This window comes from Ictidomys tridecemlineatus, chromosome 3, assembly GCF_052094955.1.
Source record: "Ictidomys tridecemlineatus isolate mIctTri1 chromosome 3, mIctTri1.hap1, whole genome shotgun sequence".
Lineage (NCBI taxonomy): Eukaryota > Metazoa > Chordata > Mammalia > Rodentia > Sciuridae > Ictidomys > Ictidomys tridecemlineatus.
The window spans coordinates 130,436,052-130,463,428 of NC_135479.1; the positions used below are offsets into that span (position 1 = coordinate 130,436,052).

Genomic DNA, 27,377 nt, shown 5'->3' on the forward strand with positions numbered 1-27,377 from the left:
TTTTATTTAATTTTTTTGGGGTTGTAAATGGACAAAATCCTCTATTTTGTTTATTCATTTTTATGTGATGCTGAGGATTGAATTTAATGCCTCACACATGTGAGGCAAGTGCTCTCCCACTGAGCCACATCCCCAGCCCCTTTCTGATATTTCTAGTGTCACTGGCCATGTGAGTCCTTTAGCTTATATGGGATAAAAATCCAACAAAACAAAGAGAGGGTAAGTAAGAATTATTTATTTTATTGATTCACACAGCAGGGTATGCCAGCTTTCTGTTCTTGTGACTAAAAGGCTCAGGGGTCACTCCAGTTGAACTGGGCTAACTGGATTGCGCAAGATAACCACACAAGTGACATAAATACCTTTTTCTTTGGGGTCGCTGTGATGGCTCCTCTGACCTTAAGGGTCTGCAGGAAGAGAGAGCGAGAGCATGTGCTGACCCCTTTTATTGAGGAGAAGCCATTCAAATGAGGCAAGGGGTCAGGTTTCAGGGGGCTGAGTCTATCTTCATGATGTCCACTGTCAGCAGGTTGACTGACACCTGGGTAGGCCACACCCAAGGGCACAGTAAGAGAAGGGGACACACACAAGGCACTTCCATGGAAGATTCTATCCTAAACAGGGCAAGGGGTTATATTACAAAGGAACAGGTGAGCATAGCTCCACCCATGGGGCTGTAGCAAGACACACCCATGCACCATCCCTGGAACCCAAGAAGGGTGGGGAAAACTCTGCCACATTTCTATGACTGAGTGCCTCAGCACCCAGCCGGGGAGTGTGACTCAGTCATGTGTGAGGTTGGTCTCCCACAAGGTTGCTACTCCATAGGCAGAGTAGCCAGGAAATCAAAGGGTGAATGGCATATATATGTTTGTGGGTTAAAATTAGCATATTCATAAGCTATGCTTATGTTATTACTGTGCCCTCACCATTTTGCATTCCTGTGTGCATATCAACTAGGGATGGTGTCTCCTTCATGGGTGTGTCTTGCTACAGCCCCATGGGTGAAGCTATGCTCACCTGTTCCTTTGTAATATAACCCCTTGCCCTATTTAAGATAGAACCTTCCATGGAAATAGTATTGTGTTTTCTTCTACCCTGTGTGTATCTTTTAGCATGGGAATGCATCTAAATGAGGGTCAGGTTACTTTCAGGCAAGCAGTGTGGTCAGATCTGCTTGCAGTAATTCTTGTTGTTTGTGTTAAGCAATGGATGTGTTTGGGAAGGTTCTCCTACCACGTACCTCAAGTATAGAGTGTATAGTTCTTTTCTTTCAACAGTTACCAAATTAAACTTTAATCCCATACTCTTGTCTCAACCCTCTCCCCAAAAGACTTAATCCTCCTTATTTTTAAGGGGAATAGAGGAACGAAGGTCCATCTTCTGTAGCTTCTTCCGGGTTAGGACTTTCTCCTGGAGGAGTAAAACTCTCTGGCCCTAAGCTCTAAATGACTGGTGACTGTCAAAGGCAGGTCATCTTCTGCAGGAAGCAGTTGGAAGTCCTGAATGACTAATATTGTAATTCAAAATGGTTGCAATCCAGAAGAGACAAATTTAACAAGGAGGTTAAAAGACAGCAATGGGAATAGAAGCACAGGAAACAAAGGTCTTAATGGTGTCAAGAACCAGGAAGTTTAGGCAAGGGATCTCTAATAATTTTCCATATGTCATTGGCATTACCTTGGTAAATAGTTTTAAGCCAAGCAGCCTCTTGCAAAATCTCTTCAGCACTAGTTTCTTTGTGCCCAGAAAACAGCAGGAGGTGTTGGCCAAAGCGCCGACTCCATCCTTCTGAGCTAACAAATAATCTAGAGCTAATTTATTATCTATCTGGGTTAATGAATCCAAAGATAGTGCTGACAATTTAAAGTCTTGTCCAGTTTTGGTGGCAACGCCTGCCCCACCATGGTTGCTAAAATGTTATTGGCAGTCAGTGCACTGTAGGTTATGTTTCCTCCAAGTCCAATGAGCCATTCAATTAGAGTTGTTACCCCAGCTGTAGGGAAAAAAGCAAACCAACAAACAACAAAATTTTTTCTTTTGAAGATGTGAACATTGGAACCAAGAACACAACTCTAAAATTTGGCATCTCTAAAATAACTAAAATTGTATCCAACTATATTAATCAGGTCAGGTCCAAAGGTGTAAAGGATGAGTGGGAAGTTAGCTTTAAATGTTGAGTTTAGGCAAGTGGCATTAGCTCAGCAGGTAAATTCTGAATTACTTCTGTTTCATTTGTCCAAATACCCCTTAGTGCTGGACCTCTGTCCCTCCTATAAATAAGCTGATGATTGCAAATCCAACATTCTGAAGAGCAATTGTTACTTTTCATTCATCCTTAGTCAGCAAATACAAAGAGTTGTTATACCAGGGTGAGAATAAGAGAAAAGAATAAACAAATATAGTTCTAGTTCAGCTGTGGAGAGCAGGCTGTACCCTGCTCAGAGTTATTCCATGACATATTGAACATCAGTTTTCAGGCTATGCCTAAATCTGAGTACTTCATTCTGTAAAGCAGTAGTTTGCCATAAGATATTCCATTTTGAGATTGAGACTGAGGTGGAATGATTAAATCTTGTTGTACAAGTAAACAACCACCATCTGCCTGGCACAGCCATAATGTACAAACTGATAAATAAATTCACTGTGTTAATCAAATGTCCACCTGTGGACTTATCAAATTAATTAGAAGCACATGGATGCATGGGCTTATCAAATTCTGATCTGAAAAACCAGGTCCACTGAGCTTATAGAACATATCAGACCACTGAATAAAGCAGTCCCCTCACTTAAGGCCCATAAAAGGAGATGTATCCCAAAACTGGACACTGCGATATCCTGACCCTATCACCTGAGTCCTCATCATGAACCTTGCCCAGGAAAATCGCCACAGGGAGGAACTTCAAAATCTCTATTCTGAGACTTCAGCAGAGCACAGTTTCTCCTGCCCTTGCCAACTATTCACAAACCACTCCAAGCTGACACTGTGAAATTGCCATCTGTCTGGACCCTATAGTGACTCCTTGCATTCTATCTACTCTCTGCTTTTGCTCTCAGTTCAGCCTCCTGAACCCTTGTGGTTATCTTAACCTTTCCTTAGCCTTTCTGTAACATATATGTCACTGTGTGAAGTGTGATGTGTGATTTGAGTGTTATAGATATCAGAGTTATGATTGGAATAAAAGAACTTCCATTTGCCTGGCTTATGACTATGAGACGACTCACAAGTATCCAGTGAACTGCCACTGACAAAAGTTAGTCAATAAATTATGACATTGTGGAAAGACACAAATGTGTTGGGTCTATGTTAATGGCCTAGCTAACTCATGACACAGGTATAACATGGAGAAAGTAATTTACTTTCTCTGTAGCCCAAGCTTTTTTGTTTGGGCTAATATTTATCTGGAAGAACAATATATATATATATATATATATATATATATATATATATATATTTTTTGCTATGAACTCTAATTACACATTCTTGCAAAAAAAAAAAAAAAGTCAAGTGTTCCATAATTCTGGTCCCTCATTCCACATGTTAAAGTCATTGTGTTGAACACCCGAGTTTCAGTGTCCAAACAGCCAGGAAGGCATATCATAGCTGATTAATGATTAGCACATTAATTTCTCTCAGGCTCAGACTTCTCAACTGTGAACGGGAGGGAAGTACTTATTAAATCCACAGGATTTCTGTGAGAAGGTTTAATACATTCATTCAGGGGAAAAAAAGAAGAGGTGCTTAAGATAGCACTGAATAAATCACCACTTCAGACGCTTTTGCCATACTTGTGCATTTTCACAAAAGGACCCAAGAAAGCAGTGCCAAGGGCACTGAGGAGGGTACCCATCAGAAGGAAAAAGAACTTCTCCTCAAGACTCAGTGTGAACTGAAGGGTGATGCTTATGGAATCTCTTCCCAAAACCACTGTAAGATACACACAGCTGTCCTTACACGACAGACACAGAAACTGAGATTTAGGAGATCAAGGAGATTTGCCCTGGCTCAGACAGGATGGAGATCTGAGCAGAAAGATTCATATCAGCAGCTACCCCCGCCTGGACCTAAGTGTCTTCCAAAGGCCCAACCTAGTACACAAGAGATGAAGGCCAAGTTCTCATCTGGGGGACACTTGGAAGAGACCCATCCCTTTCTCTAAAATGTTTCTCAGTCCCTCTCTAGTCCCCTCTATCTGTTAACCACACTAAGTTATGACTAAGAGGGACAGCTAATGCAGTATTGATCTCAGTCTGTGGCTGGATACTAGAGATAAAGAGAGAGGGTCAGACAAGCGTTACCTGCACAGAACATTCCATCTGCTCTGGAAATCACAATGGCTTTGATCATATTGTCTACACAGCTCTCTGAAGTTTTATTCCATGGGAATGCAGCCAGACTAAAAGAAAAAAAAATTATATGAAGCAAATGAGTTAGAATTAAATTTCTACCATCTCAGAGATTTTGCCTTTCCCTAATAGTGAAAAACAAAGCTCATGAATAATGGATAAAAACCATAGATAGTCCTCCCTAAAACTTTCACTCATTGGTTTAATAAACAATGTACATTTCTATTGTGAATTAAGCAGTGAGGTGATTTAATGAATCTACTTTTAAAGCATTATTATTTTCTTGTACTGTGTTTTAATTTGACCACTTAGATTCAGCAGTAACTATTTCAAAAATATTATTCTTAATATTTTGTTAAGTTAAGGATGATATTAAAAATGTTAAGATAGCAAAGTACAATGAATTACCCGATAAATGTATATAACTATTATATAAGGTGCAATAAGATGAATGCTCTACTAAAGGTACAAAGAAAGTGATGCAGAAATTCAGAGGGGAACGAAATTACTTACAATTTGCCATATTGACAGAAATAGAGGGAAAGTAAAGGAGAAATAGTAAAAATGGTGTTCATAATATTATAAGAAATTTAATATTATAACACTATAATACTATACTATATATAACTTGTATAATACTGTACTATAATAATATAATATTACATTCATCATAACAGTATAATACTAGTATAATGGTATAATAATAGCATAACAGTAATATAATGCTACAATAGTATAATACTATATTTAATACCTTTTTTTATTTTTATATGGTGCTGAGAATTGAACCCAGTGCCTCACACATGCTAGGCGAGCACTCTAAGCCACAACCCCAGCTCCAGTATAATTCTATTTATCAACAATTTATAATACACAATGAAAGATACATGTTATGTAAATATTTGTTAGACTGCATTGTGCAGGAAAAATGATAAGGAAAAAAAAGATTCTACATGCTTATTAGAGATCCAAACATCATGGACCCAACTACATTTTCTGTCCATAACTGGTTGAATGGTGGATATATAACCTAGTGACATAGAGGACCAGCTGCATTTCCTTCTGCATAGAGGATGGCCACAAAATGAGCCCAAATTAGGCCAATTAGTGCCACTGACAAGAGGCTAACATTTCCCATTTTGACCAACCTCACCTGTTTTATTTAGGTTCTTATTAATTTTTTTGATTTTTTAATTAATTTTTTTTAGTTGTCGATGGACCTTCATTTTATTTATTTATATATGGTGCGGAGAAATGAATCCGGTGCCTCACACATGGTAGGCAAGTGCTCTACCACTCCAGCCCCTGTACTTATTAATTTTGAAAAATTCAAAAGCAGAAAAAAAGAAAAGGAAAACCTTTGTATCAGATAAAGCTTTACCAGATTCAGGTGACAGGGACCACAGCCTCCCAGCAGAGTAAAACATCCAAGGAAATATTTTCCCCCTTAACACTGCCAGATGTGGAGAATGGAGTGTGGAGGAAGATGACATTCACGAGGGCTAACCACAAGGCTTCCCATTCTGGGACACAGTCCTTTGCTTTGGGACGGATGCCTTGGCATTATGGTTTTGTTAATGAAAGTTTGTCAAATGAAGGTTTTGGCTTGTGATGGTCATTTTTCAAATGAAGAAATAAAAAAAGAAAATAGAATCGGCCAAACTGCATAACAAGTAAGGATAGGTTTGGTTTTAGGAAAATTTCATACCAGTTTTGCATTTATGTATTTGTCTTTGAAAAGCATTAGGATTCTTACTATGTGGATTATAGTTTTAAAAAAAAGAAAGTCATGAAAGTCATTGTTCTGGAAAAGGCCTAGTCATCAGTCACATCCTACACTTGTAAAGAGAACTGACATTCAGGCAGGGGATGTAGCATTTGCCCAGCATTCGTGAGGCCCTGGGTTCAATTCCTAGCACTTTAGGGGGTTAAGCAAGCAAATTAAAAAAAAAACAAAACAAAACAGTAAGAATCTCTCAGTGAGCCAGGAAGAGCTTCCTACATAAAATTAGAAATAGGGAACAAAAAAGGAAGGAAAGAAAGAAAAAAATGGGGGTCTGTAAAAACAAATGTTAAACAATAAGAGACCTCCACACAGGCTATGTGGTTAAGAACACCAATGAGTCAGAAGCTACATGGAACAGAGGACACACCTGCCCTTGCATGATAATTACCTTTCTCCTAGTTACTTTTCACCTTCTAACCTAGACAATCAAACAAAAACCTCTTGTTTTCCATTAGCTATTTAGACACCAAATCTGATCCTGAAAACAGATTCTGAACTGAGATGTCCACCACGCACGCATTTCCTCCGGGTAAAGGAGGAGACAAAATGAGCCAAGTTAGCACAATCAGGGCCATTGAGGAGAGGACAGTGGCTTTTCCCACTCCAACCAACCCTTCCTGTTTGACTTAGGTTCTAGTTTATTTTAGTTAATTTTTAACAACTCAAAAAGGGCCCAGTCATGGTCCTTTTTTTTTTTCTCCCAACCAAAGGTCATCAAATATGTTGTGGCTTATGAACAAAGAATCAGAAGATAAAATGTTTGAAATTAAATTCAAAATGTTTGAAATTAGAATAGAAATTAGATTCTTCAGTTTGTGAATTGACGTCTTTCAGCAATTTGAGTAAGCTCTTGACCACTCATTCTTCAAATATTGTGCTTTCCATATCCACATTATTTTCTTCTGGATCTGTGATTAGACATGCATCCTATTTTTTCATGTCATCACATATACATTGCTTTTAACCACTGTTTGATAGTGTGAATTCCTATGTCACTACTATTGCATTCTGGGAAGTTTCTTTAGATATGGCTTCCAGTTGGGATCTAATTCAGGATGCTTTACCCCTGAGTTACATCACCACCCCTTTTTATTTTTTATTTTGAGAGAGGGTCTTACTAGGTTGCTGAGGCTGGCCTCAAAATTGAGATCTTCCTGTTTCAGTCTCCAAAGTCACTGGGATTACAGGCATGTGCCACCATGCCTGCTAATCGTTCTTTCTTTATACCCCTGTTTTCAAGTCCTTTTATTTCTTCCAACAGGGTAGACATGCTCATTTTATATTGTGTGTTCTGGTTTGGATCTTGAGTGTCACCCCTTAAAGGCTCCTGTGTTGAGGGCTTGGTTCCTAGACACAGGCTTTCCTGGGGGTGGTGAAAACTTCAGGAGGTAGGACCTGGATGGAGAAGAAGGTCACTGGGGGCGCACCTTTGAAGGGTGCCCTTTGTCCCAGGCCCTTTCTTCTCTTTGCTTCCTGGCTGCCATGACATGAATAGCTCTCCTCCTCCACGTATTTCTGCCATGATGGGCTGCCTCTTGGTGGGCTCAAAGCCACAGGGTCATGTGGTCATGTAACCACGGATTGGAGCCTCTGAAACCATGAACTCAATAACTCTTTTCTCCTTTGTCTCAAGTATTTTGTCACAGTGATGGATACTGAGAGTCCCAGTATTTTAAGTTTTGCAGATTTAATTCTACTGTATTCTATTATGAGCTTTGCTCGTTTGCATGTTTTGTGATTTTTTTTACTGTGAGCTCCCGTTTCTTGGAACATTATCCTTTGGGATTTTCTGCAGATGGGATTTGCTTTTTTTTTTAGCAAGATGCCTGAAGGCATTATTGAAGCAGTATTGCTTTCAACCGAACAAACAGTTCAACATATTTGTATTACCAAGGAAATACAAAGTTTGGTTGAAACCTATTGAAGTGATAGGATAACTTTTTCCTTATGCATTACCATTTCCTCAGTTCATTGATATATTGAGAAATGTCAGAATCTTTTCCAGCATTTCTCAGTTATTTTCAGCAGGTTAGTCAGGTTGCCTACTATATTTCATGTTCAAAAATAAGTCTATTAAAAAAGTTCCGGGCTGGGTTTGTGGCTCAGTGGTAGAGTGCTTGCCTAGCATGCATGAAGCCCTGGGTTCAAACCTCAGCACCACATAAATGTAAAATAAAGATATTGTGTCCACGTAAAAACTGAAAAATAAATATTTTTTTTTAAAGTTCCTACTATATTGTGTCTTTTACTAGGTTGCATGAGAACTTTTTTGAACAACATGGAATATAGATATATGTACTTAGGAATTCAGCATAATAAGAGAAAGTGAGTATATGAATGCTCTGGTGAACCAGATGTTATCACGTGTCTACTTTTTTGTTGAGTGGTAAGCACCGCCACTGGGGACACTGAGGAAATTATCACGTAAACAGAGGCTTGTTATGGTTAACTTCAGGTAAATTGCAACTTCTGTAAAGTTATTTTGATTTGGCTAACGTAGATAGTCATTAGTTTACCTTTTTATACTGTCAAACCATTTTGGAATTACTTTGGTGGGGTTTGGGAGTGGGTTGGGTAGGAGATGCTAGGGAGGAACCCAGGGCCATATGCATGCTGGGTAAGTACTCTACCATTGAGCAATATGCCCAGTGGTAGGATAACTTTTTCAAGTAACAATGAGATATGAGTTTACACCTGCTAGGATGGAAATAATCAAAAATACAGATAAAAACAAATGTTAGTGAGAAGGTGAAGAAATTGGAGCTATCAAACATTGTTGGTAGCTAATCTAAAATGGTAGAACCACTTGGAAAACTTTGGCAGTTACTTAAATTATTGAGCAATTCTATTCCTAGATAACCCAACAGAAATGAAATATGTCTACATAAAAACGTGCACATATATTCATAGCAGCATTATTGAGTAGAGCAAAGAAGTGGCAACACCCTGAATGTCTATCAATTGATGAATAGGTCTATGATATGTGATATGTATGTGTATATATGTAGGTATACATATGTGTTTGTATATATGTATCTGTTCACATTCACATGTATTTATGTGTACACACAGATTACTATTTCACAATAAAAATTAATGGCCAGGAGTACATACTAAAACCTTGAAAACACATTCAGTGAAGGAAGCCAGGCACAAACCCCTACATATTGTATCATTCCATTTACATGAAATGCTCGTAATAGGCAAATCCATTCAGGTAGAGGAGGTTAATGATTGCTGTGGCTGGGGGATGGAAGAATACAGAGGGACTGAGATTCAATATGGGAATTCTCTTGGGAGCAGTAAAAATGTTCTGGAATAAGATAGTAGTGTTATTTGTGGAACTTTGTGAATATACTAAAACCCACTGAATTGTATTTTTTTAAAGGATGAATTTTGAGGTATGTGAATGATACCGACTCAAACTGTTATTAAAATGCTCTTTTTATTTCATAGCTTTTTATATTGAGAAACTAATTTCCTTCAATATTTTTGTTTATTTACTTATTGTGTCCTGGAGATTGAACCCATGTATAATCATAACAAAAGTCCTGTCTACACTTTGCTCTACTCTAACGTAGAAGACTTTATTTTCTGGATGTCATAGAACTTACTGTTTTACAACTTACTCTTAACTCACAATGATATGAACAAGCATGTTATTATTTTTGTTGTTTTAATATAAATAGTTTGGGAAAAAGTAAGTCTAAGATTGCCTTATTAATTAGACAGTAAGTAGATTAAATAGGCATTAATATTGTTAGCATGTATTTAAATAATTTCACTTTATTATATATTTATCAATTTATATTTTTATTATACTTACCCTTTTCCCTGGCAAATTGTTGATAAGTTTTTGTTCCTCTCTTAATTTTGTTAAGTAGTTGCGTGTAATCTTTTTTTAAAAACTGGATGCTTTATTGGGCTGGGATTATGGCTCAGTGGTAGAGTGCTTGACTAGCACATGTGAGGCCCCAGGTTGGATCCTCAGCACCACATAAAAATAAATAAAATAAAGATATTGTGTTCAACTACAATTAAAAAATGAATATTAAAAAACTGGACACATTATAATTATGTTCTACCTGTATTTTATGATGGCTATTTTATTTATTTATTTACTTTTTTAGTTGTAGTTGGACATAATACCTTTATTTTATTTATTTTTATGTGTTGCTGAGGGCCTCACATGTACTAGGCAAGTTCTCCACTGCTGAGCCACAACCTCAACCCTATTTTTATAAAATATTGTGAGATTTATAGTCATTCTGCTAATTCATTAATTAGTATAGCATGTGAGTATACTATAAGTGCTTACAAAGAGAATCAATATAAAATTAGAGAAACTTGAAGATCATGTGACAAACCCCGCCTGTTTTACTTACATTCCACTTAATTTTGAAAAACTGAAGGAGGGCTCAGTCACAGACCAAACCAACACCATTTTTGTCCTTCTCTGACTCCATGTGCTTTTTTAAACTTTTTTCCTTCTTCTTTCTGAACCACTTATAGCTTCTTTGACGACAGCAGACATTTCCCTTGGACAACTTTTATTTATTTATTTATCTCTAAACCAAAGGTCATCAAATTGTGGTTTGTGAACAAAGAAATAGAAGACAAAATGGTTGAAATGGGAAAAGCTCCTCTTCTCTCCTCAGTGGCCTTGATTGTACTATAACTTTGCTCATTTTGTACCCTGAGGAGATGCATGCCTGTTGGACTTGATCTCAGTATTACGTAATGGTTCAGAATCTGTTTTCATGACCAGATTTGGTGTCTAAATAACGAATGGAAAGCAAGAGGTTTTGTTTAATTGTCAAGGTTAGGAGGTGAAAAGTAACTAGGAGAAAGGTAATTATTGTACAAAAGGGCAGGTGTCTCCAGTATTCCATATGGTTTCTGGCTTATCGTTGCTGGTTTTAACCATCAGCCTTTATAGAGGCTTCTTGTTTGTTTACATGCCAGAATATGTTAGATGCAAGGACAGGTCTGGTTGAACAAAACTTTCTTTTGTTTATGCATTTTTATTACGTAAAAATGATGTTTCTTACCATTTTTCATAAAAGCATGAGAGCCATTGTTCTGAAGACAGGCAGAGTACCCAGCCATGCCCTACTCCTATAAATAGACTTGACATTGATCTGAATAGAAGGAAACAAGACTGACTAAAGTAGCATTGAAAGAGTTAATGTATTTGGATAAAAGCCATTCATTCCAATATGAATCTCTCAGCCAGCTAATATGAGATGACTTCCCAAATAAAATTAAAAATAGAAAGGGGAAAAGGAAGGAAAGGAAAAAAAAAGTATAAAGAAGAAAAACTTGAAGAACGTGTTACGCTAGATGAAAGTTGGGATGCAGTAAAATCACTATTTCTTCATAGGCAGGGGAAAAATCTTAAAGAACAACAAACTTTCTCTAAAGGCCACATAGTTAAGGCCAGCCATAAGAAGTCAAAATTCAGATAAAAAGGAGATACTGTATCAAAGCAATTCCTTCAGTAAGGTGCTTTTCTTTATTTGATACCAGGGATTGAATCCGGCACTTAACCACTGGGCCACATCCCCAGCCCTTTTTATTTTTTATTTTGAGACAGGGTCTCACTGAGCTGCTTAGGCCCCTCAATATCTTAGCCAGACCCTGTCTCAAAGTAAAAAGTAAAAAAGAACTGGGAATGTATCTTAGTGGTAAGGCACCCTGGGTTCAATTTCTAGTACCAAAAAAAAAAAAAAAAAAAAAGGTAATGTGTCTATCTGAAAATAAAATGCAGATGCTGGTCCCAGGAGATCTAGGTTCCTTTTAATGCTCTGAGAAGGGAACAGAGACTCAGATACTTGGAGGTATACTTTGAGAAGGGTTAACTCTGCCCAGCAAACATATTTCCTGCCTGTTGTTGCACAGTACCTCCTCCTCGTTTAGAAGATGGAGATTTGAGATGGCCAAGTTTCCTCTCTAACTTCTTCAGAGCCAACTTTGAATAAACCCATTTCTTCTAACAACTTCTCTCTCCTTGAGTTTTTTTGGTTGAACATCAGTAACAGAACTTGCAATTTCAGGAAAAATGGTTGCCCTTGAATATAATGACTCTCTTTCACCTAATTACCTTTAACCGCTTACCCTAGATGAAATTAAACAAAACCTCTTGCCCTCTACTGGTTAATTAGAAATCAAATCTGATGGTGAAAAATAGATTCTGAATCATTACATAATTCTGAGAAGTCCAAAAGGCATATATTTCCCTCTGGGTAAAGAACTACAAAATAAGCCAAAATTAGCTCAATCAGTGCCACTGCAGAGAATAGATTTATGTTCTTGCTAAGTTTGCAAAACTGAAGGAGGGCCCCGTCACAGACCAGACCAACTCCATTTTGTCCTTTTCTGATTCCACTTGCCTTTTTAACTCCACTCGCCCCCATTTCAGCCACTTTCTTCTGCAAGTACCTCAGATTCCAGGAACAACAGGCCTGGTCAATAAGTATCTTTTTGACAGGAACTTAAACTATCCCCAAGCCTCAGCAGGACTCATAGAACAGATCACTCCATTGTGAGATTGACCCCCCTAAGAGAGAGCAATTACCCCCTGACAGAATCACCTACCCTCCTAAGCAGGAAACCAAGACACCATTTCAAGTAACGATGACCTTCTAGAGTTCCACAGAACCAGTCCTGAGACAATGATCCGCCAGACCCCAGCCTGACCACGATGACCTACCTGTCCTGACTAAAGTAACAGGCAGGGGGTACACTCTTCCACAGTGAAACTGGCTGACATTGGAGGGGAAAGGCTGCTCAAAGTGGTGCCATAAATGAGAGGTGGGATGAAAAAGAACTTCTTCACTAAACCAATGACATGGATGAGGACCGGGGATGTGGCTCCATGGTTAAGTGTCCCTAGACTCAATCACCAGTACCAAAAAAATAAAAAATAGACAGTATGCACACTGGGAGAAAATATTTGCAAACACATATGTCTCAAAGGACTGGTATCCAGAACATATAAAGAACTCTCACTACCAAATAGTTTTAAAAAAATAAAACAAGCTGAACAAATAAGCAAACAAACAATCTGAACAGCTATTTCAATAAAGATTATACAGATGGCAAATAAACATATGAAAAGACTTCAACATCATTAATTATCAGAAACATCCCATTAAAACTATAATGAGGGCTGGGGTTGTGGCTCAGTGGTAGCGCACTTGTCTGGCATGGGTAAGGCACTGGGTTTTATCCTCAGCACCACATAAAAATAAATAAATGAATGAATGAATGAATAAATAAATAAATAAATAAAATAAAGGTATTGTGTCCATCTACAACTAAAAAAATATTTAAAAATAACTACAATGAGATGCTACTGCATACATATTGAAGTTGTTATAAAAACAGGCCACATCTGATGCTGACAAGGACAAGGAGCCACAGACACTTGCTTATTGCTGGTAGGAATGCAAAATAGCATGGCCACTTTGGAAAACTGCTTGGTGGTTTCTTAGACAATTAAACGTACACTAACATGACCTAGCAATCTCATTACTATGTACCTTCTCAGGAGAAATAAAGACATACATCCCATAAAACATGCATGCAAACCTTCATAGCAGCTTTACCACAGCAAAAACTAATCAGCAAAAACTAGGAACAATGAGAATGTCCACCTACTGCATCCATACAATAGCATACTAAAAGCGTTTTAAAAAGACCATAAATAAGTAGTATGGATCCATGAGGAAAGAAGGATCTCTAAGCCCAGAAATGATTCATAATTCATCCCGACCCTAAAAAAACCCTTAAGTGAATGAACAACTTGTCAATAAGTCCCTATGTTCAGTAAGCTCAAAATAAGCAAGCAGAAACCACCAACACATAACCTGCTACATCTTGGAGAGCAGGATATGAAAAGTGAGAAGAGAATCAATCCCTACACTGTGACATCGAAGCATTGAAAATGGCTCAGGAAATATATATAGTCTGAGAAATGGGAGTGGCCACTATAACAGAGAATCCAGATGTTGCCCAACTTCCTTTCTTTCCACTTGGTGAGGTCAAACGATATAATCTTAGGGAAAGATGCAAAATAGCCAGGCACAGAAAACCAGCTTTCCCTTTCCACACCTGCTGATTCACTTTTTTTTTTTTTTTTTTTGTAGTCCAGAGTAGTAATGTTTCTATTTACTTGAGTTTTAGGGGTTTTATTTTGCTTTGTTGCTTCTAGGATCTTCTCTTCAAATTTCTGCTATAGTGTTGGTAGCACCAAGTCAAGTCCAAGAGTCCACAACATTGGAAACTCAGATCAAAAGCTGATATCAAAAACTTCGCACCCTGTACTATGGGGCAGGGAACAGAAATGGTGGCTGCATCAAGAGTGGATCATCACAAGGCTTCTTTTGACTTTTAAAGTAAAGTTGATATTGATCTTATCACTTTTTCTGCACTTCAAAGGCCTCACTAGCTCCCCCAAACATCCATCCCCTCACTCAATTAAGATTCATGTTCAGAAAACTTTCAGCCATGAGCCTGGAACTTGCCTTCTCATTGTCACTGTTGTTGTTGGGCAGGAGTGTGGAAAACCAAGACTATACCGGCAATGATGTTGACAGTGCTATGAGGTATTACATTATTTCTAATATTCACAACAACTTTACAATGTATAACCATCAGTGAGCAAATAAGTAAGCTAGAGGGTGGGGAGTGTAGCTCAGTGGTAGAGCGCTTGCCCTAGCACACTTGAGGACTGGGTTCCATCTCCAGCACTGAAAAACAACAACAAGGAGTCAGGAAACTGAGAGGTTTCTGCCTATTCTATTTAGCAAACACTAATTCATTTTCTGAAAATGAATGGATTTGTATCTGATTAACCTTCAAGGACACTAAGTCCAGAAAAACATAACTCTCCTTGTTTTATGATAATTTTTATGATTTCCTCAGCTTTTCCACTTTATGTAAACCAGATAAACAGATGCCTGAGTAAAGTGGGATGGGGTCCCACAGCCCGGTACCCTCACTGTGAGTTTCCCAGGCACTTCAATCAAGCCGACTTTACAGCAAACTTGAAAAGCTCTGACACAGAGATCTCTATCTGCTTTCCTTCCTAACTTCTAGAGAAGTTAGTGGCAATTCCTATCACACTAAGAACATCTGGATTTTTAAAGAATATATTCTGTCACTGCAGGTTTCAAAAATGTGACAAGTTTATATATTTGTATATTTTTACACAAAACAGAAATAGTATGCTATAACACATACTATTCATACACTGTCCTTATAAGGTTGGCTACTCTAAACAAGAAACAAGTGCTGGGACAGATCTGAATGTATGGTATTTAATCAAGTCCTTTAAAATAAATAATGTCTGATTTTTAATCATTTAAAAAATATTCAGTGTGTGCCCACCATACTGATCATAAATTTTTAAATTTAATTATGTCTCTAAAAAGAAGTTTCTAAGCCTATAAATTTGACCCTTAAATTTTTACATTTTTGAAGGATGCAATGATTGAATGAGATTTGCAACAAAATATCACTTTTATACTACTTTCAAAGTGAAGAGCTATCAAAATGATAGCTGTACATAAAATGGAAAACTTTTCACGTAAATTCATCTGTGAATCTTCGATCCTGTTTAAAGTGAATCCATAATAAAATACAGAAACTAGCCACACTGATTGTAGCTTTAAAATATGAAAACAAGTGTCACAGCTATAGCCACAAGGAAACAAGTTCAGTGTGACATATATATCAATACTAAAACACAGCTTTGCAAGTGGCTAAAAATAGCTTGTAATAATTCTTTGTTATTCAAATGAAGTTTTAGATTACTAAATGAGATTTATAAAACAAAAACACTTTAGAGGTGAATTCATTGTAATGAATGTAAAATTCTGCAAAATTATAATAAAGGCAATAGCTTAACTTTATTATATATATTATTTGCTGAAAGCAGATAGATAGCAAGACCAAGACAAAACTATATTTCTGCCAACAATTCTACTATACTCATTAGTTCTTGAACAAAAAGCAATATAAATACCATCAGAGATTTCCCCTGCTGGCTACTAGTGTCAAAAAGAGAGAGACAGAAACAGAGACACAGAGACAGACACTAATATCATTCAGAAAAATTTTTAATGTACTCTAAAATATGAAATTGAGGAAGAATAGTCTATGATTTGTATTGTTCTCAAACTAAAAAATGAAAAATTATAACTATGATAATTTGATGTCAATATATATAATGCTTGACTTTTTTAAAAATAAATTTTTTTTAAAGAGAGTGAGAGAGGAGAGAGAGAGAGAATTTTTTTAAAAAATATTTGTTTTTTAGTTTTCGGCGGACACAACATCTTTGTTTGTATGTGGTGCTGAGGATCGAACCCGGGCCGCATACATGCCAGGTGAGCACACTACCGCTTGAGCCACATCCCCAGCCCCTACTTTTTTAAAAATAAAAGCAAGTTTAACAAATTGTATATTCACTGAAATTAATATCAAGCAAACTTCAGACAAACCCAAATTGAAGGACATCTTACAAAATAATTGGCCAGTTCTTTTTAAAAGGATCAAGGTCATGAAACACAAAAAAGGCTGAGGAATTCTTCCAGATCAAAGACAACTAAAGAGACATAACAATGAAATTCAACATGACATCCTGGGTTTGATTCTGAACCATAAAAAGGACAAATGAGACAAATGGGGAAATTTCACTAAAGTCTATGGATCAGATCTGTGATCCAAATTTTTTTCATGTGAAGTGCAAAATAGTAAATATTTTAGGACTGGTGGACCACATAAGAGCTCTATGGCATATTCCTCTACACTTTATTTTTAATCACTCCTTAAAAATGTGAAATATGTTTTTTAACTCATAGGCCTTAACCATAGATACTATAGGCTGATTTTTTTAATTTGTTCTAATTAGTTACATATCACAGTAGAATGCATTTCCACACATTATACATAAATGGAATATAACTTCTCATTCTTCTAGTTGTACATGATGTAGAATTACACAGATTGTGTAATCATATATGTGCAGAGAGTAATAATGTCTGATTCATTCTATTATCCTTCCTACCCCCAAACCTCCTCCCCTCCCTTCACTCCCCTGTCTAATCCAAAATATATATATATTATTCCCTAGCTTCTGCCCCCTTGTTGTGTATTAGAATATGCATATCAGAGAAAACATTCTGCCTTTGATACTTTGGGACTGGCTTATTTATCTTAGCCTGATGTTTTCCAGCTCCATTCATTTACTGGCAAATGCCATCTTTTCATTCTTCTTTAAGGCTGAGTAATAGTCCATTGTGCATATATAACCACATTTTCTTTATCCATTCATCTGTTGAAGGACACCTAGGTTGGTTCCATAGTTTAGCTATTGTGAATTGAACTGCTGTAAACATCGATGTCGCTATAGTATACTGACTTTGATAATCATAGTATTGAACTCCAAAATTAATAGGGAATCCGGATGGGGGTATTTTCTAAGTATGAAATCTTCAAAATGAAGACTTTAAGGTTAAATAAGTGAACAAAATACAAATCAAGATCAAACTATTCACATATCCAACAAGCTAGCTCATATAAAATAACTATAACAAAAACACACACTGGACTCTTCACTTCCTTGTACCACTGACAGATACTCTATTGTCCCTAAAGATCTTTGGGAATCCTCTCCCCCTCCATGTACTGCTCTCTCCTCCCTCCCATCCCAGAGTCCTTCACAGTTAGACCCTCCCTATACTTGAGCTGTCTACAAGAACGCTAACTCAAACAGGCCTTCCCCACGATTACCCTCTCCCCCTCTATCTCACACTGCATTTTTCTCTTTAAAAAGGAGAAATGACAGTGGTAATTAAACATTTATTGGTGTAACCAGTTATTTCATGTGTGTCTTACCTGCCAGGAGAGCAGAAATCATGGCTCTCCTCTTCAATGCTGTATACCCAGCATCTAGCTCAGGGCCCTGTGTACAGGAAATGCTCCAGACAGCAGGAGATGGATGACAGGTGGGGTGAGGAAATTCTTCAGTGTGGCACTAGAGGGAGCCAGCACAAAGAGACGGTATCAGAGATGGACTAGAAAGTAAGCTTCTCAATAGAAGAAATAACTACTAATAACACTGTCCGAGGACATAATCAGTGGCTTTCTAAGCCTCTACAGAAGCTGAAAGCTATTTTTGAAACAGATATAGAAAAGATCCAAAGTAACAGGTTAGTCTCACATTTTTTTAAGTTTTTCTAATTTTATATTCTGGCTAATATTAGTCATAAGCAATTAGAGGACACTCACATGGTATACTAATTAGTGAACTGGCAGAATAATTATAAGTCTAACAATATTTTATAAAAATAGCCAGGTAGAGCAATATGACTAATATGACTCACCATATAAATACAGTTATTATGTATAATTTTAATGTACCAATTTAAAAAAAATTAAGCTCTACCATTTAACAAAATTAAGAGATGAACAAATTTATTAAGAACTCATTAGGGAAAGAGTAAGTATAGTGAAAACATAAATTGATAAAGTTATAAGAAATAAAATATAATTATTTAAGTATATATGCTAATGATATTAACACCTACTTAATCTACTTACTGCCCAATTAAGAAGGAATTTGTGGACTTATTTTATGACCAAACTATTTATATTAAAACAAAAGAAAATTATAATATGCCTGTTCATATCAAGCCTACCTTGATATGAACTGAGTTAAGAGCAGATTATGAAACAGTAAATTATATGACATCCAGAAAAAAATCTACATTAAAGTAGATCAAAGTATAAACAATACTTTCATTATGATTATATGTGGTTTTATCCCCAGTACTGCAATAAATAGATGAACAAACATATTGAAGGAAATCAGTTTCTCAGTATAAAAAGCTATATAATAAAGGGTGTTTAATGTAATTTTTATTATGCACAGAATTCAAAATTTATCTTTTAAAAATACAATTCAGTGTGTTTTAGTATATTCACAAAATTCCACAAATATCTTATTGTAGAACATTTTCACTGCCTCCAATACACACCCATCCCCCGGCTCATGGCACCCACTAACCTACTTTCTGTCTCTGAATTTGCCTATTCTGTACAAGTTATATAAATGGAATAATACAGTATGTAGGGGTTTGTGTCTGGCTTCCTTCACTGAACATAATGTTTTCAAGGTTCACCCATGTTTTAGTATGTTTCTTTACTCTAGGCCATTTGTTTTTATTGTTGAATAGTAGTCCATGCATGTGTACATATATGCATATGTATGTGAATATATACACATATAGATACACATACATATTATATATACATATCCATTTATAATAGATAGACATTCAGGGTGTTTCCATTTTTTTTGCTATACTCAATAATGCTGCTATGATTGTATGTGTACATGTTTTTGTTTTCATTTCTCTTGGGTTATCTAGGAGTAGAACTGCTTAATAATTTAAGTGATTGCCAAAGTTTTCCAAATGGTTCTATCATTTTAGATGAATTATCAACAATGTTTGATAGCTCCAATTTCTTTACCTTCTCACCAACATTTGTTATTATCTGTGTTTTTGATTATTGCCATCCTAGCAGATGCAAACTCGTGTCTCATTGTTACTTGAAGAAGTGATCTTACTGCTGGGGATGTAGGTCAGTGGTAGAGTGCTTACCTAGCATGCATAAGGCCCTGGGTTCATCCCCATTTCTTCCCCCTACACATGAAACTATCCTAAAATGGTTTGACAGTATAGAAAAGGTAACCAATTAAGTGACTCTCCACATTAGGCAAAGCAAATAACTTTACAAAATTTGTAATTTACCTGAAGTTAACCATAATAAGCCTCTAATTAGGTGGTAATTTCCACAGTTTTCCTAAAGGAGGTGCTTAACACTCAACAAAAAGTAGTCACGTGATAACATCTGGTTCAACAGAATGTTAATCTACTCACTTTCTCTCATTATACTGAATTCCTAAAAACATGTGTCTACGTTCCATGTTGTTCCAAGAAAATCTCTCAGGCAACCTAGATATGTTGAGCTATTTGTTCAGTTGAAAGCAATCCTGCTTCAATAGTGCTCTCAGGCATCTCAAAAAAGGAAAAGCAAATCCCATTTGCAGGAAATCCCAAAGGATAATGTTCCAAGAAACAGGAGCTCACAGTAAAACAATCACAGAACAGGGGCCAGGATTGTGGCTCAGTGGTGGAGTGCTTGACTAGTATGCATGAGGCACTGAGTTTGATCCCTATACAGATAAAAAAATAAAACAATAAAGGTATTGTTGGAGATACCTTGCAAAACTGGGAATGGAACCACCATTTGACCCAGTTATACCTCTCCTCTATCTATACCCAAAGGACTTAAAAACAGCATACCTTAGGGACACAGCCACATCAATATTTATAGAAGCACAGTTCACAATAGCTAAACTGTAGAACCAACCTAGATGCCCTTCAGTAGATGAACGGAAAAAGAAAAATGTGGCATATATATACAGCAGAATATTACTCAGCAATAAGAGAATGAAATCATGGCATTTGCAGGTAAATGGATGGAATTGGAGAAGATAATGCTAAGTGAAGTTAGCCAATCCCCAAAAAATCAAATGCAGAATTTTTTCTCTGATATAAGGTGACTGACTCATTGTAAGGTAGGGAGGGGGAGCATGGGAGGCATAGATGAACTCTAAATAGGGTAGAGGGTGGAAAGAAGAGGGAGGGGGCAGGGGGTTAGCATGGAATGTGACGGACATTATCCAAAGTACATGTATGAAGACACGAATTGGTGTGAATGTACTTTGTATACAACCAGAGATATGAAAAATTGTGCTCTATATGTGTAATATGAACTGTAATACATTCAGCTGTCATTTTTTTTAAAAAAATCAATAAAAAGGTATTGTGTCCATCTACAACTAAAATATATTTTTTTAAAAAATCACAAAACATGCAAAATGAGCAAAGCCCATAGTAGAATCCAGTAGAATTAAATCTGCAAAACTTAAAATACTGGAACTCTCAGTAGTACAACATGTTAATCAGCTGTCCATCACAAAGGAGGAAAGAGTTACTGAGTTCATGGTTTCAGAGGCTCCAATCCATGGTTACATGACCACATGACCCTGTGGCTTTGAGCCTACCAAGAGGCAGCCCATCATGGCAGAAGTACAAGCAGGAAGAGAGCTATTCATGTCGTGGCAGCCAGGAAGCAAAAAGAAGAAAGGGCCAGGGACAAAGTGCACCCTTCAAAGGTGTGCCCCGAGTGACCTTCCTTCTCCATCTAGGTCCTACCTCCTGAAGTTTTCACCACCTCCAGGAAAGCCTGTGTCTAGGAACCAAGCCTTCAAGGGATGTCAAGGGGAGCCTTTAAGGGGTGACACTCAAGATCCAAACTAGAACACACAATATAAAATGAGCATGTCTATCCTGTTGGAAGAAATAAAAGGACTTGAAAACAGGAGTATAGAGAAATAACTGCAAAAAATGAGAAAGTCGGTTTTTCAAAATGGCTACCTGAAAAAGAAACACACAGAAGAGCTATAATGTACTACAAAAAGTAAGATGAAAAACTCAATGAAGTAGTTTATCAGTAGATTAAACCAGCTGAACAGTTAATAAACTGAAAGCCATATCCAAAGAAATTTTCCAGAATGTAGTGGTAGTGACACAGGGACTCACACTATGAACAGTGGTTAAAAGCGATGAAGTAAAAATGTAAACTACACATCTAATCACAGATCCAGAAGAAGAAAATAATGTGAATGTGGAAAGTGCAGTATTTGAAAAGTGAGTGTCAAGGGCTTACTCAAATTGATAGAAGACATCAATTCACAGACTAAATTAATACAAAATAGGATATAAAAAGAATTCCACATTTGGACACAGTGCAGTATAAAGCACTAAAAAACAAAGAGACTACCTTATAGGCAGCTAGAGAGAAAAGAGGTAGGTAACCTCCAAAGGACCATCAGCTGACATGTCAAAAGGACACAGAACACAAGGGCCAGCTTGAAGGAGCTCTTCTGGCCAAACTTAAGACAATGAAAGCACTGAAAAGAATTATGATGCTTTATTATAACACACTGAATAAGAAGAATCAATTGATCTTTAATAACACATAAAATGAAAAAGTGCAGGCAGAGAGGAGAAAATCCTCTTTACAGAGAAGATGCCGTAGAAGGGCTGGAGGAATGTCGATTAGAGAAGATTACTCTTTTGCACCCACCAACGTAATATGAAATCATTCAAGGATCGTCAGCAGATGCTGAAATGACGACATGCAAGTTGGTTGAGTAACAGGACATTCACTCAGTGTTAAAGTTTCTCCAGACAAATTTCACATTGAAAAAAAAATTACACTGTAATTTATAAATAAATAAATAAAAATCCCAAAGGGAAAAGGTATGTTTACAACAGGGCAACTTGGCAATAACCATGTCAGCAGCAGCAATAGTGGAGCCCCTGACATCTTGTGCCTTCTCTTATGATGCTATAAGGATACAAGGTCACCTGACAAAAATTTTAACCGAAATCTAATCATGAGGAAACAATTAGGCAAGTTTGTAATATGGGACACTCAGAAATACTTAACCCGGAATCTTCAAAAATTCAATGTTATAGAAAAATGTCTAATTGCTTTAAAATGGTTAAGGGAGACTAAAGTGATACAACAAACAGATGTAGCTCTGGATTGGACCCTGGGGTTGAAAATATAAAGTTAGCCATAGCCGTCATTTTTTTTGTGTGTGTGCATGTTTTTGTGTCCTTCAAGCTCTTCTGTTTTCTTGCTTCTACACAACTCCAGGCATGATCACAACACTATGAGGCTGCTATTATTATTATCCCCATATTGAAAATGAGGAAGTTACCTAAATTCTCAAAGCCCCATAACTAGAAAATGGGCACAGCCATTCTGAAGCACAAAGTCCAAGTCAAGAGCCTGCCATGAGGTCATTATATTATCAAGTATTTTTACCGTTTTCTTTGGTGGTGTGGTGGTGGGGGGAGTTGATGCCACTCTTACTGAATTCTGCATTTGTTTAAGCTTCACAACCCTGTGAAGTAGGGTTTTTATTCCTATTTTGCAAAAGAGAAGACAATCTGAGAGAGTTACCTGTCTACAGTCACACTGCTATAGTGTAAAGGACCATGATTAAGCACAGGTGTATCTGACTCCAGTGCTCCCTCTTTCTAGATCAACATTCTGCCCTCTACATTCTGTGTAGAAAACATTCCTTTTTTTTTTTTTTTTAAGAAAACTAATCTACTGGACAACGTTTGGTTCTCAAACATGTATTCCTATATTTGTTCAGAATAAAAAACCAATTTCTCCAGAAATATTTTTTTTTTCAGTAATCAATGAGATTATATGACATAAGAGAATGAATTCAGATGGTTGCCAGCATTCCAGACCAGCAGCCCCGGTGGGGTTCTCATAAATGGAATTCAGTCACCTCCATAAGAAATAAGCAAACAATGGAAAAATGAATTTAATTGCAGTTTGGCCCAAACTGGAAAGGTAGCTAATCTACCTCTGCCAGTCTTGAAGGAACATTACAATCTGTGGGAACACAATCCAGGAAACCTACCTATGTTGATTTATCCAGCCTGTGCTAGCCAGAGAAACGTCACTATTCCCCTTCCACCAGCCCAGGCCAAGGGGCAGCTTCTCATTTTCCATTCTTGGCATGAAATGATGTGAGAGTCTGGTAAATTACCATGGAAGGGCCCTCCAAAGTATCTGGTTTAAATCCCCATGTTCAACAGGTTTGGAAGCCAGTAATAAAATAGGATTTATGAAAAATCAACCAAAAAAAAAGGCTTGTGCCAGTTAGGAATTGATTGAGGATATGACATGACTGAAGCTTCATTTCATACAAATAATAACTTTTGTCCTTTTTAAAAACAACAGGAGTGGGTGTTATATACCCATAGTCTCAGCTATTAGAGAGGCTGAGGCAGAAGAATGTCAAGTTTAAGGCCAGCCTGGGCCACTTAGCAACACCTTATCTGAAAAAAAAAAATTAAAAAAGCTGGGGATGGGGTGGTATCAGTGGTAAAGCTCCTGCCTCACCTGTGTAAGGCACTGGGTTCGATCCTCAGCACCACATAAAAATAAATAAATATTTATTGTCCATCTACAACAACAACAAAAATTTTTAAATAAAAAGGGCTGGGGATGTTGCTCAGTGGTTGAGCACTAACATGTCCAAGGCCCTGGGTTCAATCTTCAACACCACAAATAAACAACAACAACAAAACAAATAGAATGTTTTATTCAAATAATTTATTATTTACTAAAATCTATTTATAGAAATCAAAATCACACCAAAAACATCCATGCTGCAGATCATTGCCCTTCTCTTAAAATCAGAAGTCATTCTCATTTTACTTATTTAGTTAATTTCTGCTTGTTTCAAAAATCATCTAAAACAGCTGACCTCATCCTCACAGTTCCTTCTGTGGAACCAAGTAACCAGCGGCCCTGGTGCCAGGTGGTCTGTCACATTCTGATGAACAGCTACCACTGGCCACTACACATGCATTTGTGACCATGGGCAAGCTTCTTAGTTGAAAAAATGAAGATAGCAAGAGCATCTACTTCACAAGACTGTTGTGAGGATTAAATGAATAAATTCATGCAAAAAAAATCACGTGCGTTCTAATTGCTGAAGCTGATGAAACTGGAACATCCATTGTATGGAAAGACCCCTATCAACTTTCTCATGTATGGAGGAGCTTTGAAGAAACTTACCAAGACCCTGATTCCACACCTCTGTTGAATAATGGGCTAACTCTAATGAAACAAAATTTAATAGGGAAAAATACCTAAGGGATCTGTCACCTGTGTCCAAACAGATACCCTTAAGATTAAAATGAATAAGCTGTGACTTATTTGCCACAAATGTTTATTTAAAAGTCCTTTTAATAGCATTAGATGAAAGCAAGCTTAATTCAATGTGACAGCAGTAGGTTTAGTATGATGAGATGTAGATATCAGAATAGCTAATGGGACTCTAGCAGCAGCAGATGTACTTCAAGATGAGAGAGATCAGTTTTGCTCCACTTTGGATTGATCACATGACAACTGAGATACTGCCTATCTTTCTGGTGGTTGCGGTTTTCCCAGGAACATAAATACATTAGCGAATGTTCAGAAAAAAAAAAAAAAAACAGAATGCTTAGGATCCCAGAAGAAACTTACCAAGAAGAAGATGGGTTCAAAACAATGATTTGGGAGAAAATGCTAACTAACTTCATTTAGTGAAATTGCATTCTACAATTTCAGGAAAACCCATGGGAACTTATTTCATTTTGTAAATGGCCAGGGATACAAAGGATAGGTTATGACTGCAAGAAATTCCTATGTATATTCAGATGTGTTTATCGGAAGAGCTGAAACAGTCATGATCAGAAAAAGAATTAGATTGTTTCTACACAAGAAGGTACAAATAGGATCAGTGGAAAACAAGTTAGAAAGTATGCATTCACTCATAGAAGGAAGAATATTTTAAGAATCAAGACTAATGAAAGAGCATGCTATCTGATTGGAGGGTAAGGTTCCCATCAGTAACTGTGTACTCACAAGGGACACAGCTGAAATAAAAACGGCACTAATCTGAACCATATTTAACCATACTCACCTTGGACTATGATTGATGCTTCCCCTGGAAATGGATTCTTAAAGAGATTTTGTGTAGACGTTAGCATTGTGGGTCTTCTACAGTTGCAACTCCCAACTCTGTAAACCACTCCCAGAAGGAATGTTTTCTAGTTGGGAATATATCTGACCACAATAACAACAAGGAGGGAAAAAATACACACCAGCTTGAGCAACTTATTGAAATCTTGTCTCAAAATAGAAAATATGCATTAAATTAAGATCCTTGAAGCATACCTACAAGTCAGCTTATTTTCTAATTCTTAAAATAGAAAATAAGAAGGGCTGGGGATGTAGTTTAGAGGTAAAGCACTTGCCTAATATGGTCACGACCAGAGTTCAAATGCCATTAATGACCCCACAGTCCTGTCCCCCCCTCCCCCACACACACATAAAATAGATAGGTAGAACTTGACCCATCAGCAGAGGGAACACAAAAAATCAGAACATCTCCATGTATGTTGAATTTATAAAGAAAATGCAAACATTATATATCCTTTAATTCATAAATTCAATCAAAATATTCAATCATGTTCAAGTAATGTAAATAAGGATTTTATTACATATGGCTTCTCCCGTTGTGAACTATTTTTCTTCTAACCAACAACAAAAACAATATTCAACTTAAGTTCACTTGAAAATTTTGCATTCGAAATAAGCACCCCCAAAGCCTCTATTCTAAGTTATGTGAAAACTAACTTCAAAATGTATTTCTAAAAATAAATGATTCATCAGATAGAACAGGCCAAAAATCATGAACTTATCAAATTGTGGAATTCTGATTAAATGGCTACGTATTTAAAAATCAAAGGCAGGATACAGAGAAAGGTCCGAGACAATGTAGTTTTGGCTTTCATGCATTAAATTAAGATCCTTTAAGCATACCTACAAGTCAGTTTATTTTCTAATTCTTAAATACATTCATACACTTGGCTCTAAATGCTACAACTGGGTATCTAAAGAGTGTGCCCTCCAAAATGGTTCCTTTAAACTTCCTGGAAGCAATTCTTCCCATTTCAGCGCTTTCTCAATTGAAATATGATCAATGGGACAAGTTTGATTTCCAAGACTCTTTTTAAAATTTTTTTTAAAAATTTGTTTTAGTTATACATGACAGTAGAATGCATTTATGCACTTTGATACATTATACATAGATGGGATATAATCTGTCATTTTTCTGAGTGTACATGTTGCAGAATCATATTGGTCCGGAAAATGATCAGAAGTATAGATTTTTGCTGTCTAACATTTATGAAGTTTGCCCTAGGTGTATATTTGCTTATGATATTAGCTAACAGTCTGAAATCAATACCTATTACCAAACCATTTTAACATATTTCACCACCTCGTCATTTCTAAATTCCTTGTTATTGTGTTCTGTAATGTACACGTATATCAATATAACCTGGTTAGACCAAGGTTATATATTGATGTATTATTATAGTAATAATATATATATCATATATCAAGGTTATATATTGATATATGATATATTATTACAGTAATAATGTCTGTTTCATTCTACTATCTTTCCTGTCTCCACATCCCCTCCCCTTCCCTCCCATCACTTCTCTCTACCTAA

The 27,377-nt window shown here is 36.8% G+C and overlaps 1 protein-coding gene across 2 annotated transcripts in view; it reads right to left on the bottom strand.

Moving 5' to 3' along the window:
• Positions 1–215: 215 nt before the first annotated feature.
• The window catches only part of LOC144376345 (uncharacterized), a 28,326-nt gene continuing 1,164 nt past the window's right edge, over positions 216–27,377 (bottom strand). The window contains exons 2-4 of one of the 2 annotated variants that reach the window (XR_013436696.1): positions 18,038–18,176; positions 4,300–4,397; positions 216–1,996 (exon numbers count right to left, since the gene is read on the bottom strand). Coding sequence is in view for 1 of the 2 variants with exons in the window: in XM_078043813.1 (XP_077899939.1) it covers positions 1,836–1,996; positions 4,300–4,365; positions 18,038–18,176 (366 nt within the window). In the remaining variant the exon portion in view is untranslated. The remainder of the gene's footprint in view (positions 1,997–4,299; positions 4,398–18,037; positions 18,177–27,377) is intronic. The other variant, XM_078043813.1, reaches the window with a different exon arrangement.